This window comes from Cupressus sempervirens, chromosome 3, assembly GCF_028749045.1.
Source record: "Cupressus sempervirens isolate cs-2001-9-10 chromosome 3, ASM2874904v1, whole genome shotgun sequence".
Taxonomy (NCBI): Eukaryota; Viridiplantae; Streptophyta; class Pinopsida; order Cupressales; family Cupressaceae; genus Cupressus; species Cupressus sempervirens.
This window is the reverse complement of record NC_143120.1, coordinates 744,320,557-744,335,916: the sequence shown is the minus strand read 5'-3', so window position 1 is coordinate 744,335,916 and position 15,360 is coordinate 744,320,557. Positions and strand designations below refer to the sequence as shown.

Here is a 15,360-nt window from a genome sequence, read left to right as displayed (position 1 = left end):
TTGAACCCTTTTGGACCCTCATTAATTGCCCTCACCATGTATTGCTAATACAGTGAGCGAACAACATTAAACGACAATCCACTTGCCTAAATGCATTTGGCTATGGCTTGATCAGCAATGTCTCTAGCTTCATTTTGAAATGATGATTCCAAGGGTCCCACTACTCTTTTACTTACAATTTGTTGTTGAGGACGCAAGAATGGATGGCCCTCTGCAGGTGGTTCACTAGGAGTGGTAGTTGAAGACATAGATTATGTTTTTCCTTTCTTTAGAGGCCTACCACTTTCCAACGAATGTGAAGAATTTGCCCTCCTAGTAGCTTCCTTTGCTTGCTTTTGTTCTTGAATATATTTGTTTACGATGTGATTTGGAAGGAAAGTTTTAGGTAGCACTCCATTTGCTCTTGGCTTCCCGGTACAAAATTTGATGCCTTTTTGAGGAATAAAGCACAAATGTGCTTTTACTCTACTATAAGAGCTACCAAATTCCTCTCTGCAGTGGCTACAAATCCACACATAACCTCCTCCACCTGGCATCAATCGAATCATTTGCACATCTCTCCAAAGTAGGGAACATCTGTCTATTTTGAAGTTGGGGTTATTGACAATAGATGCACTTGCAGCCATGATAGAATCTACGAAAAAATACACAACAAATAAAACATATAATTAAAAATGAATAAAGCTAAATATGTACAAAAACAGTCAAACTGTAATAGTCTATAATAGATACTTAGCATTTATCATTAAGTTCAAAATGAACTCAAATTTGATTACTAGTTTGATCTCAATTTGATTAAAGAAATTAGATTGCTATCAAGCTATAAGATTAAAGAAATTACTATTAGAATCTAAGAGTGGTATCTACTATCAAACTCTCAAACTCTGATGTTTTAATAACTAATAACAGTAATAAGTTGAATGCAATTTTTCCTACCTTTTTTTTAAATCTCTCGAGTTGCAGAAGAAACCGTTGCCTCTATTATTAGCTATGAATCATGATGCTATCACACACAAACTGCTTCCCCAGTCTCAAGAGTAATTGGTGCCTCTTATCACACTCAAACTGCTTCCTCAGCCTCAAGACGTCACTCAAGAATAATCAGTGCCTCTGAGTTTGGAATGAAGGTGAATAAGTGAACACAAACAACTGCAAAATGCAAACGCAAAGCTCCAACACAAACACAAACAACTATAAATGCAAAGCTCCTGCAAACATAAACAACTGTAAACACAAACAATATTATGCGTAATGAGGAAGTGCGAATACGGGTGCCAATATGAGAAAATGTCGTCGAATGAGGAAGTGCGGCCATCGTTTTAGGGTTGGCGTCATTTTGGAGATGAAATAGATTAATATAAAATAGCAAATGCCTTTTTAAAACATTAAAAAGTCAAAGCATTTTTTTGTCTGCCCAAATTTGGTCCAAATTCAGTGTCATTTCACTCGGGCTCTTCCGATGACTTCTAAATTCATTGTACATCCTCCAACATTTGTCCAGGGTGCGATATGAAGAATCTGCAACAAATTCATCAGGCAAACAATGAATGTGAATAGAATCGGGATCGACTTCGACTTTCCTACAAATTGAATGTCGAATTTGCCTAGAAAGGGACAAATCTGGTAACTTAGCATTTTGTTGCATCACCTCCACTATAGGTGCAAGATAGGATTGTAACTCTAGTAAGGTAGTCATCCTCTTTTCATTTTTAGCTTGTATTTGCCTTACCCTATGGGTGATCAATTTCACCGTTGCATTATATTGCACTGCTGAACTTGAGATTGGATCAAACTTTTCAATCAAAGTGTCAAGTTCTTTTTGTGCCTCATTCTTGCTCTTCTCCAAATCATTGGTAAATTCTGATAGTCCTGATACTGAGGTCAATAGTTGACCAATATCTTTCACTGTGATCTTCACTTCATTAATCTGTTTTGACAAAGTTGTTATGCCCCCATCTGTTGTCTCCATTAGCTCTTCAGTCTTTTTCTTCTGATAGCTGTCTTCTGCCAACTTTATGGCTGCTGTCTCTAACTCTGTAACTTGTTCTTCAATAGCCTTGCTCAAGGTATCCATCTGATCAATCATGCTTGCATCAGGATCATAACCAACATTAGGTACTAGCTCTCCTAGAATATCTCCGATCGCTTGCATTACACTTACTTTCTTATTCTTTGCTCTCATCCTATCCCTTTTTGCCTTTGTGATCATTTTCTCAAAGTATTCAAATATTTTGTTGGGGTTCAGTGTTGTGATGTCTAAATTTTATAATATCTTGTCTTCTCCTTCTTCCTCAACATCTGGATTCTCTTTGATGATGGGTTTACTTCTTTTCCTTTCATTGGTGCTACTGAAGCTTAACTTCCTTTTCATTGTTACCGATTCTGTGACAGTCTTAACACTCTCCTCGTTCTGTTCTGTCAGTAGTTGACAGTGTTGTATCTTGCGAGTGTGATCAGCCTCTTCATATGAAATATCCTCTATTATTACTGTATCTCCATCAATTTGTTTTGCTTCCTGCTTGACATGACCTTGTTTAGGTGTATCATACTTGACTTGGCCAATAATATCTGATAGAATATAGGTTTGAGCTAGAATTGGGTTATCTGCTCTGCTTGGCTCATCGGTAGTCTCTCTCTCCTCTATTTCCTTCTCAACTTGCTCTTGTTTAGCCTTCATTTTCAGTCACGCTTCCACAATTTCACTGTGCACATTTTGAATATCTCCAACTAGAATCCTTGCCGCTTTGTTTCTAAGTTTGAATTCTTGTCTATGGGATTGATCCATGATCTTAATGTCTGCAAGATCCAGTTCAGTTGCAATTTCCATAAGCGCTCTCTCTATAATCTGTCATCCAACTTTAATGGTGCTCTCCATCTAGCATCAATAAATTGGTAAAGATCTTTGAGCAATACTGTAAAGTTCACTTGGTGGTTTACAAAACTTGTGTATACACCATATCACTGCCTCCTCTAACCTCTTCTTGTCTTCGTCATTGCAAAATTCATAACATCTTGCAATATCATCTACTCTGCCATTCCCCTTACATCTTCAATAATGTGATCTACATTGAGGACTTTTGTCCTATTGCTTTCCTGTGATTCCTTTTCTTCCGTGACTAGTTCAACTTTCTTTGCATCTTTTTCTTTGGTTCCCTCTTAGTTGCTCTTACCTTTTTCTTTTCGCTGGCTACATGATCTTTTGCTTCTTTGACTATTCTTGTCTTGGATGGTCCATGTGATTTTCCCCTTTCCTCTGATAGGTCTTTTCCGTCAAAGGTATCTCACATTCTTCTGCACCGGTTAAGTTAATAGGAGTTTCTTGTTCTGTTTCTTCAATAGCAACAACTGGTGTGCTAGATTCCACACTACCAAATTTTTTAATTGGCATACTCATCATTCTCCTTGACTTCCTTTGTATCACCCGATTTCTATATTCCATCCGAATCTTAGAAAATGCTTTTTCACATGTTCCAAACCTTGATGCTGTGACATCAATAGGTTTAGATAATAACACTCTTGCATCTAATCTCACTTCATCCTCATCTATCTCATATCCCATGGATGCCACAAAGTTCTTGGTTGAACTGCTTGGAGAATACAAGTGTCCGTGTTTACAAGAAAACATATCTCATCTTTGAATTTCCTAACTGTACTAGCAATAATCCTTTCTCTTTTGTACATCCTAGACTGAAAGTCTTTAAAGTATCCCCACATGACACTACTAAAATGATCTCCTAACTCTCTAATGAACTCACTTATTCGCACCATTACCGGTCTTTAAGCTGACCATTGTAATACACCTTTGCCTAGAAAGAAGTTTTGCACATAGAAAAAGATACATACCAAGATTGCTCCAAACTTGAATAATTGTTTCTTGACCCTCTCCACTTTGTCTCTATTTATCAGAAGCCGACTTCTCAACATCTCACACAAGTCAAACAGTGCATCTTCCTTCACCATTTGATAGGCAGCATGAATTGCTCCACCTGGCACGTTGTTCAGTTGACTAGACAGGTAGATTCTATAACCGATTACTATAGATGCGTACTTGACTTCTTTATCCTCTATGCTGCTGATTGTCATGACTCGATTATTTGTTTCAGCTTTGGTTAGGTGTGTAACCAAATTTGCAGCAATTTTTCCTGAGGTAGGTAACTCACTAGTAGCAGATAATCCAATAACTGCACAAATGACCTCCTTAGTAATCTTGTGTGGTCTATCCAACAAAAAAAGTTCTTCATGAAGTATGCTTAACACATATCGAACCCACTTATGATGAAAATTGTTTGGTATGTCGATTGCATCAGCCAAACCCTTTTCTTTCGAATGTTGGTGCTCGGTCTTCAACACATTGTTTTCACATAGCTTCCCATACTTCTTGTTGATATGATCTACATCCAATTCCTCAATTTTGTAATGAATGTATGATTAAATGCCTTCAACCAATAAAACTCGAGGGGGTATCGAAGATAGGGCTCCTGTCATATTGTTCTCACTCGCCTTCGTCGGGTGTAGCTTGAATACAAGTCGAGGCTTCTCAATCATGTTAATTAGGATAGGAGTATCTATTACGAAATAATTGGAAAATATTTGTTTGTTATTAACGGAGACCAAGGGGTCATTATATACAAAAGAATGGAATGATGTTTCCTTAGGAAATGATTGTAAAGAATAGAAACATTCTATTCTAGTTGAAAGAAAGCTAAAAAAGCTAACAGATAACTACAACTAACTAAATATTAGAAAACATTCTAATATTTACAATAGATTACCATTAACCAATAATAGACGTTTATCTATTATCGTAATACCCTCCGTTAATGGTTAATCTATCCACAAAACCAAGCTGTCCTCTGAATTTGACAAACTTATCAGGAGCAAGAGGCTTGGTGAGAATGTCTGCAAGAGAAGCTGGAGGTGTTTGTATAGGGATCATTGGTATAGTTGGAGTTGCAGGAGTTACTGGAGCCCTCTCATCAGGTGGATGTAATGGAAGCTTAACCCCCAAATCATGAGCCTTCATAGGCTGGTTTGTTGGATCAAGAACATGGGAAACAGACATGAAAGGTCCTCGCTGCTCATCAAAGACTACATCATGACTGTAGATGAGACGAGATGTCTCATCATTGATTAGGCGGTAGGCTTTGTCAAGACTACTGTATCCAGCAAGCATGAGAATCTGACTCTTGGCATCCAACTTGGTGCGTGACGCATCAGGGATCCAAACAAAAGCAAAGGAGCCAAAAACTTTCAAGTGATTGATTCTAAGCTTGCGACTTGACTAGGCCTCTTCGGGAGGTCTACCTTTGACTGCCACTGTGGGTGACCTGTTCAAGAGATAAACAACAGTGTTGACTGCTTTCGCCTAGAATTTCTTTGGAACATGTCTATGTTTGAGCCATCTCGATGATTTTTCTATTTCGTCATTCAACTACACTGTTCTGTTGTGGTGTGGGGTGTGATTAACTAGCGCTTGATGCCATGAGTATCCAAGAAGCTAGAGAAATCATTAGAACAAAATTCCCCCCATTGTTTGATCTAAGAGTAATAATAGATTTCCTAGATTCTTTTTAACTAAAGGTTTAAACTTATGAAATATAGGAAATGCATCAGATTTCTTTTTAAGAAAATACAACATTTTTCTACTGAAATCATCAACAAACAACAAAAAATACCTGGATCCAAGAATAGGAGTGGCCATAGGGCCAGAGATATCGGCATGAAAAAAGCTGAAGTACCTGAGAAGCTCACCATCAATTGCCACTTGCTAGAGGTGTACGATGTTGCTTCCCAGCCCGGCATGCATCACAAACTCCAAGCTGCAGAGTTTGAATCTCTGGCAATCCAAGGACAAGCTCATCCCGAGCAAGCTGAGAGAGATAATGCACTTTTAAGTGCCCATATCACTGATGCCAAAGTGTGCTAACAGAAGACTGTCGAGAAGTCATAGCTAAGTTTCGAGAATCATCAGAATCAATAAGTCAAAAAAGACCATGATCCTCAAGACCCACTGCAACAGTAGACTAAGTCGCTCGATAAGTGATGGTACACTGATGTGAACTGAAGGTGACATCCAAGTGTGGAGAATGTCGCAGTAGCTGACTGACTGAGAGTAGAATTAGTTCCATCCTTGGAACGTAGTACACATCGAGGAAAATGAGATTCCTCCCAATAGACTAAATCTAAATGTTGTTTTTGCTGACAACGGTGTACTCTTCTCCACCACCAAAAATAACAAAATCTGAATAAGGTTGGTAGTTAGTAAACCATTCTCTGCGGTGAGTGAAATGACAAGAGACACCTGAATCAATGTACTAGGGAAACAACTTCACATGATCTGTGGGTCTTTTAGCCATGAAGGTGTAAAAGGTAGATTCCGTTTGCTCAGTGTGCTCTGCACTATTTTCTTTGGGCTACAAACTTGATTGCTTAGATTGTGCAGCTAAGCGTTTTCGACATTCAACCTTCATGTGCCCAAACTTGTGGCAATAGTTGTATTGAATGTTCTTCCCGGAGCCATCTGATGCTGGAGCAGAAGACTTCTGTTGAGACGACTGCTGAAAATTTCCTTTATCCTTCTGAAAGGATTTAGCAACAAGGGCTTGCTCTATGGAGGTGTAGCTGGAACTACTACCGAACTATTGTTTCCACCAATCTTATTGAAGCAGAAGTGTGCAAAGATTAGTGAACTTTAGATCAACACTAGAAGACGTGATGTTGAGTCTTGATAAAATGCTCATAGGACTTTGGTAAACTCCAAAGAGTGATAACCACAATGCCCTCTTCCTCCATCTTGCGACTGATGGAAAGAAACTAATCATGGATTTCCTGAATCCTATTCAGGTGTGTCTGGAGCGAGGTTCCCTCATCCATGATAATAGAAAACAAAGTGTTCCTCAAAAAGAAAGCTTTTCTTTTGTCAGAAGTCTCATGAAGACCTTTGAGGTGTGTCCATATCTCGACAACTATCTTGGCAAATGGAATCGAGAGAGCTGATCATCGGCCACAGATAATTTGAGAAGCATCACTGCCTCTCGATTAGTCAGATCCCAAGTATCCTGATCAATACCAAGTGTAGTTGGACGCTTCGTGACACCCAAAACAATTTGATCGGTATTCCGATATTCAAAAATTGCTATGATCTGCTGCTTCCAAGTGCCATAATTTCAACCATTGAATTTTGAGTTGTGCTTGAGTAGAATGTTTGTCAAAGATGCCATGGCACGTTTTCCAATGAAAAATGTGAAAATTAGAGAAGGCACGTTCTTCGAAGCAAAAAATGGAACTCAACAAATTTGGAGAGTGACCTAGAAGAGAGCTCAAAAAACCTAGAAAGAACATGGTTTCTAGATCTGTTGGCTTGAAAAATGAGGCACACAAATTGAGGCACCCAGAAAAAACGAACGACAACCTAATTGAGCTCTCAAAAAACCCATAAAAAATCTGGAACCCAAAAAATTTTTTAGGTAAAAAAATTAGGGTTTTAAAGAAAACCCTAGTCAGCGGCTATGGAGGTCAGATATGTAGGGATTATGGCTGATTGTTGGTAAAGAAATACCTGAAAATGGACGATTTTGTTACAGAGGGGCGACTAGGTTGGATTGGGCAAAAAATGACACTGAACATTGCATGAAATCGCGATTTTACCATACGTTGCAAGAACTCACAATTTTACTAGTCACACGAAGAACTGTCAATGATGTTTAATAGATGCCCGTGGCTTGCAGAGAAAGCACGAACTTGAAGTCACGAGTGTCCTAGGAACAATGAAATCTTGTGACAAACGAAACATGCCATAGTTGTTGTCTTCCAAGGATCAACATTACCTCTTTGTGTTCTCATTTTGCAATTGATAGTCAAGTGTCCATAGTTTCCACATATTGAATAGGTGACATTGAACTGTTATTCCCTTCCAAATGTATTTACCAGTTTGACCAGAGACCGGGGAACTTGTGCTTTTGTCTTGTAGTCTTCATCTTCATGACCATACTTGTTACATGCATAACAGTGACCATCAAATCTATCTCCACTAGATCTACTACTTATACTAGATCTACATTCATTAGCCATATGACCAAAATTTCCACAATTATAGCAATGGTCATTGAATGTTTGAGGCTTAGTAATTATCAGTCTTCTCTTACAAATATTATTAGTATGCCCAACCTTACCACAATTGAACCAGGTAGGTTTGTTTGGTTTCTTACTAGTATTCCTTACTTTTACCTTTAGGTCCTGTCAAGTCTCCTTGGAATTTGCTGATTCTTTAGCTTCAAATGTTCCTTGTGCAGTTTATCCAAGGGCCGTTGTATCCTTGTGTTTCCTTCACCTGTTTAGTTGTTCATCAAACTTTTGTGAACTCTCACTGTACCTCTTTAATATTTCATTTGTTTACTTCACAGTCTTCAGCTCATTCTTTAGCTTATCATTTTCTTCCCTCGGTCTTTTGTTCTCACTCACAATGTGCTGATTTTTATCAACAACATCCTACATTTGCTTTTGTACCAATGCCATCTTTTGCTGTATCTTGTTGAGTTCTTCCTCTTTTGCCTCTAATACCTCTTGAAAACTTTCTTTGCATCTTCAACATATTTTCTTCCATCCTCAACTACTCTTTTTGCTTCAAGGACTTCACACGCACTTACTGCCTATCCTTCAATTTCTTTCTTTAGACTTTTGACCTTCTCTTTGAGCTTATCATTTTTATCCATCAGTTCTGCAATGGCTTCCTCAGATTCTTCAGATATGGCTCCTTCAGATAACTAATCAATGTAGTCTTGTCTTTCATTTAGTCTTTCACTAAGCTCTCATCTTATGGCAATTGATTTCCTCAGCTTCTATTGTGATTCCTAGATCATATTGGCTTGTTCCTCAAGCCGCTTCTCATTTCCCAAATCTATCTATATTGATTTCACGGATTTTTGCCTCCAATGGTTAAGCTTGTCTCCTTGAGGACCTAGGCTCTGATACCAATTTTTGGCATGAAGTGGTGCTGAGAGGGGGGGCGGGGGGCAGAGGGGTGAATTAATACAATAAGTAAACCACAATCTCAACTACCTATCTCACTAACTTAAGCTTACTTCATAAACATAAAACTTATGACTGCCTGAAATGAAAGAGAAGTAAATAACATCAATCAATCATAGAAGCACCACACATAACACACTTATTTTGTATGTGGAAATCCTCGGTTAGAGGGAGAAAACCACAATGGATATGACACCCACAAGCCCGTCACTGCAATAAAAAGGTTTTCCTTGTTAGGAGCTACAAGTGCTCTTTCTATGGGTTCACCCTGTTAGGAGTGATTTGTACACTGTTAGGAGTACAATAAAGATCTGCTTGGATCTGCCTCGCTAGAGGATTTAGAACTCCTTCTGAGAGTCTGCCCTGTTAAGGGATTACGCTTTTTGTTATTGCTAGGAAACAACAAGTTGAATGATCTGTCTGCCAGATCTATTCTTCTCTATTCACTCTGTAGCTTCTCACTGCTATCTCTGTTTCACGCCTTGATTGCAACCTCCGTAATCATGACATCTCTCACTGTAATCTACACTCTCATACTTTCCTCTTCAAGCAACAACATACAAATACTTAGTCCTTTTGCCTCTTAATCTTTGCTATCTATTCAAATTACGAACTTGCCGCACTCACACCACAAGTAGTTCACATATCCCTATTTATCTAACACGTTTTCGATCACCGCCTTGATCAACATTTTTTTTTGTGCAATTCCCTAGAACAGTCAAAATGTGTTTGACCTTCTCAAACTTCTTCTAGAATCCTCTCACCATACTTGCTTCGATCAAATAACTGCCAACTCATCACTTCTCTGACTGATTAAGACATGTCATTATACCTTCTACTCCTATCATATCAATCATACCGATCACCGATTAATAATCTATCATCGATAGCTTGAGAACATAAGCTACATATTCTGCAATCATTTTCTGACACATAGAACCTTGCTCATCGTTGTGTGTTGCAATCGTACACTTAGTTTGTATACACATTACAAAGTCTTCACCTATGACCACTCCACTTTTTAGTTTGTATACACATTACAAAGTCTTCACCTATGACCGCTCCACTTGACTTATAATGCAGCTTGATCACCACTGAAATATTCATCCTACTGTTGCCCCTCCCGTATACCGGTTTTGACACTTAGTCATCTTCCTGCTCACCTATCAGTCATCTTCCTGCTCACCTATCACTTGCCTTGCTTCACTGATCGGTCCTTTCTTATGTTGTGACTGTGTTGCCATCATTGACAACCAAATGCTTCACTACTTCTGACTGCACCTCTCAATCAATCAATCTTCTCCTGTCAATGCCAACACCCTTAACACTATTCATTATAGGTAGATGAACAGACCAATCTCCCTAAGTCTCTGTGTCCTTGGCTTTCAAATCTTAAGGAAAGTTTATGAATATAGCATTAAGGGAGAACTGTCTATCTCAAATCTTAGAGCTTAGTTTCTGTTAAAAATATGACTCCGTTTCAAATGTAAATACATGACTGGTCAAAACGGTGATATACTAATATAAACTGACACAGTTCTTTTTTCATTTTTATTAAATCTGAAAATTTGTTCAAGGTTCAAGCAAGAGATGATTAAATTGGTATATTCTTTAAAAAGAATATGAACAATCAATATAGGTTAGTGCAATTCATAGCAATGCTTTAAATAGGGCATATATTTCTCTTTGAGAAGACAGGGTTCAAAGAGCCAACTTATTCCTATATTTAGATATGCAACAATTCCTTCAGAGAGTATGGCGACAAAAGAATTAATTCTGTTGCATTTAATAGAGGATTGGATGATATAATCATTGTGCTACAATTGACAATTCGTTATAGCCTTTGAGTGAAATACGAGGCTATGATCATACTAATGATAATGCAGGTATTGATATTTAACATAGTCGCAAGGAAAATATGTTGCACCCCTAACTCTTAAATAATAGTGCGCAACAATGAAGATATGATTCGATTTACATGATCTACTAAATTGATTAGTAAGCAGACGTGTACAGAAAAAGGATGCGGTGTATTTTGTTGGTAGACTCGTAATATCAATAGCGACATGAATATGGAGACCTTTATTTTGATTGACTGATCAACATGAAAAATAATACAAAATACGGCATAGCTTCCTGAAGAATTATGCCTGCCTAGTAAAATTGGATGGCTGATATACTGTCATAAGGCTCTTGCATCCTTTACTTGCTGGTGCGAATACCTCAGTAAGTATTCTCTTCTTCCACCATAAAGATTGATAAGATGCAAAGTGATCTTTGTCCCGTTGTGTGAAGGTCCAAACTGATAACAAAATGAGACGTTATAAGATTTCCAAGAATGATTGAACAAGGAGTAACTCTTCCTTGGTATTGGTTGCAAGAAGAGCTATGCTGCCACTCAATAAAGTATGTCTAGCTGATGGGAAAGATTAATTAAATCCTCAAGCTGGTTTGACCAACAATATCAAGACATAACTAATAATATCAACCCCATAATGTACAAAGGTTGCATATACCCATGCCTATATTTTTGTATATACATAATTTTAAATGGATATGTGCCATTAACTTAGTGCCAACTTACACTTAATGTAATCAATTGCTGAGCCATCATAGATATATATACACATGATATTTTATAGATTACGGCTATATACACGTGTCTGCAGATGGTTATAATGACATTCATACACTTCATCATTGTTGGCATGCACACAGTCATCTATCTATCTATCTAGATATATAAATATACATATATTTGTATATATCTATATGATATGTATATACAAATGAACAATAGATAATGATGTATTTGCTATGGTTTTCCCTTTAAATTGATGCAAAAGGATCACCAAAGCACATCCATTAATTGAGAATCAATAATTCTTTTCTTAAGAACAAGGACAAGAATCAGCAACAAACCCAACATGACCATGGCAACAGCCTAACCCAAGACCTGATGACCAAATACTTAGCTATGGATTTTGCTTGGATGGTATTTCTGATCTCCTTCACATGTTCACATCCTCTTGCTCTGATGATACTCATTCCCCATTTGCAGAAATAAACTCCTCCTGCACCCACAAACAAGGAGCGATTAGCCATCTTCATCATCATAACATTATAAGCAATAGACCATTTATAGTATTGTAGAACATTATCCATCCATGAATTAAAAACCCAAATGGAAATCACTGCTTCAATTTTCCACATAGATGAAAGACAAGGTCGTATTAATCATAATCCCTTAATTAAATATACAAAATCCACTTAACTAACTTCATAAATCACATGAAACAGTTTATTAAAAAGGTCCTTAAGGAAATGATGTACTTTCTTGATCTGAATGTTATACACCATTGGTAATACTTGATGTATTTGCTGATAGAATTATAGTTTGAAATTAGTCCATGTGCTTCTTTAAATGGGAATATTTTCTTGTTTCTTGGAGGTTGTTGTTTCATTTATATCCCCTCATTGACTGAAGAGGCATGTCTTCCTATTAGTAATGGTTTGTAAGAGGGCTATCCTTTACATTTGTGTTCTTTGATCCTTCATCCATCACACCTCTTTGAATTATTTTGCCTTGACTAATCTCCTACGGTTATTAATCCTTCATTCTCTAATTAATTGCTAGTGTATATGATTCGTGAATAAGATTGCTCTTGTCTGCAATAACTGCTCTTCTGACTGAATTCAGGTTATATAACAATCCCTCCTCTGATCGATATATATCTGCTTGATTGCTGATGTCTTAGAAGAATCTGATCCACTCTTCTGGATATGTCCAGATCTGCTTATGAGTCTGCAAATAAATGGAAATATATTCCTTAAAGCCCTCTTGGATGCTTGAAATGAACACCCTTTTATACTTTATTGGTGGAAGGGTCACCACTTTTCATAAGAATTGAATCACCACTTCACCACTTTTCATTGTTGCTTTTTAGAATACTTATTTATTTCCAAACTGATGATGGGTGATCTGATTTCAATTATTATTTATTATTTAATGAATCTCTCTATTCCCCCTTTCTTAATGAATTCTCTTTCCTTTATACCCTCAATATAAGGGAAAAGTCACGTCTCTTACAATGTTTCTGCCTGTTTGAACCAGTCACAACTTTTCCTCTTAATCATTGGCTTAAATTTAGTTTCATTTTAATTGTTTTAGTCTAGGAAATCACTTCCTTACAAATGCTTATCTGTTAGAGTTTTAGAAGAATGTATTAAATTTGTGGGGTAAATGATTGGATGAGTATGATATGCTTAATATGCCTGATTTTGAAACAGACTGAGATTTGCTTCTTATGCAATAATATCCTTGTAAATTTAATTCACAAGCATGACAAACTGCACAACAGAAATTTACCTTCCATTTGCTCCATTTCTGTTGTCTAATGTTAAATACCCAGTCTTACGGAACTGCACATTTGGGAATTTGCAACTTGGGAAGGTTCGAGACCTGCAAAATAACCTTAATTATTGCTGTGTGTAATGTTCATTTTTCCAAAATTTAATAAAGCTGTGAAAACAGCTGTCAAATAAAATGTCATCTTAGGAATAAAGGAACCTAGTGCTACAATAAGAATATAACTTGAAAAGTAAGTTAATCCTTATAAAATTAGCGATACGCTGATAAAGGACTTAGACAGTACTTGCTATTCAGTATAAGATCCTGATGATACATGAGCCACAAATTGCACAGAATGAAAAAATTAATATGGCCGGTTGATCTATGATGGGCTCCTGAAACTATATTTTACATAGAACCAGATATTAGTAGACCTCACATCAGTTGCCTAAGTTTGCTCTGCACAATATGCAGAGTTAATTTAAAAATATGTTAAGAGCGGCAGCGGGACCCTCATCAAACTACTGTCAAGCTTTTTTGAATCTTGAAGAGGTGAATTACAAATAATAACAAATAGGTTCAGTAAAACTGATGTTATAATTGCTTGACCTCACGTATTTCTTAAGACTTTTCAACCTTCAAAATCTCAAGGATAAATAAAGTTGACATTTGCAGCTTTATGTTGATAGATCTAGAATATAATTGGCAAAAGAAATGAGACAACATTGTGGTAACTTAGAATGCATTATTTCCTTATCATTTCATGTAATGTTCTGGGTTTTCATGCATATCTCCTTGTATGCATTGACATTATTTTAGTTTCTGTAACAATTTGGTAACTTAGAATGCATGATTTCCTTACCAATTCATGTAAAGTTCTGGGTTTTCATGCGTATCTCCTTGTATGCATTGACAGGGTCCTCTTCGTGAAGGCATCTTAGCTATTCAGAGAGAAATTAGCGAAGGAGATTTGATAGGAGACCTATTACAACTTGGTGCAGCTGATGTCAAGGGTCTATTACAGATCGCTAAGGACATGATATCAAAGTTTTTGGCACCTTCTTCAGCAGAACGAGAATCTTCTCATGCAGAACTTTAATTTTCCTACTCTCATGTTGTACTTTAGCATCATGGCAAAAGTTATTTGCTCATTTAGGGGGATATTGTCTGCCATTGAGAAGATATAAACTAAATATCGTTTATACAGTTTACTTCTGGTACAGGCAATTCTTGGCAGTTAATTCCTAATTTGTTGCTAGTGCACAAAAATGATTATGCAATGATGACATGACTCCCCCATTTTGTGTAATGTAAAATGACCTGTACTGCTATGATGAGTCGATGTTTATGTGATGATGATGATGATTATTTCTTCAAATGTTTCTTCTCCATTAACCAGAGAAGAATTATGCAAAGAGAACATGTCTCCCATTTTGAGTTGTCTATTGTATTGACTTGACGAGATGTGAAGTAAACTGAATATTAAATGTTGCTAAGATGAGTTCACGTGATGGTAACAATAACATAATCACAAAAAGTTTCCACCTATTTCTATCTTCATGGCAACAGGAGCCAGAACAACATAATATTCAGTTCAATAATAATACTTCCGAAGGACAGGCTCTTCCAGACATACATAACAGAGCATAACAAATTAATGGTCATGATACAGACAATTCAATTATAAATCGTATTTCAGTCTCTGAAGATCATAACATAAATATTAAACAATTCTAAATTAATCTGTATTTCAACCCTCTGACTCTGCTTAAAATCAGTACTCATGACAGCTAATAATATTAAAACTATATGCTTCTAAGTTTGGAAAACACAGCATTTCTTGACCAGTCAATAGTCCTTTCTTGATGTTGGATCTTCTTCCCTTGTGCAGTACTTACCAACTCTGGCTGGTCCCTTGTACAGAACCACACAGAGAGCCTCTTGATCTTGCTTTCACAAACCCCTCCAAATTTCTGATCCAC

General features: G+C 37.0%; 1 protein-coding gene across 1 annotated transcript in view; it reads left to right on the top strand.

Annotated features, from left to right (window-relative positions):
- Positions 1–14,756, top strand: part of LOC149568967 (uncharacterized) — a 36,887-nt gene extending 22,131 nt beyond the window's left edge. Inside the window, exon 3 of the mRNA XM_089821773.1 lies at positions 14,295–14,756. Within this exon, the coding sequence (XP_089677899.1) occupies positions 14,295–14,477 (183 nt within the window). The 3' untranslated portion in view covers positions 14,478–14,756. The remainder of the gene's footprint in view (positions 1–14,294) is intronic.
- The last annotated feature ends 604 nt before the right edge of the window (positions 14,757–15,360 follow it).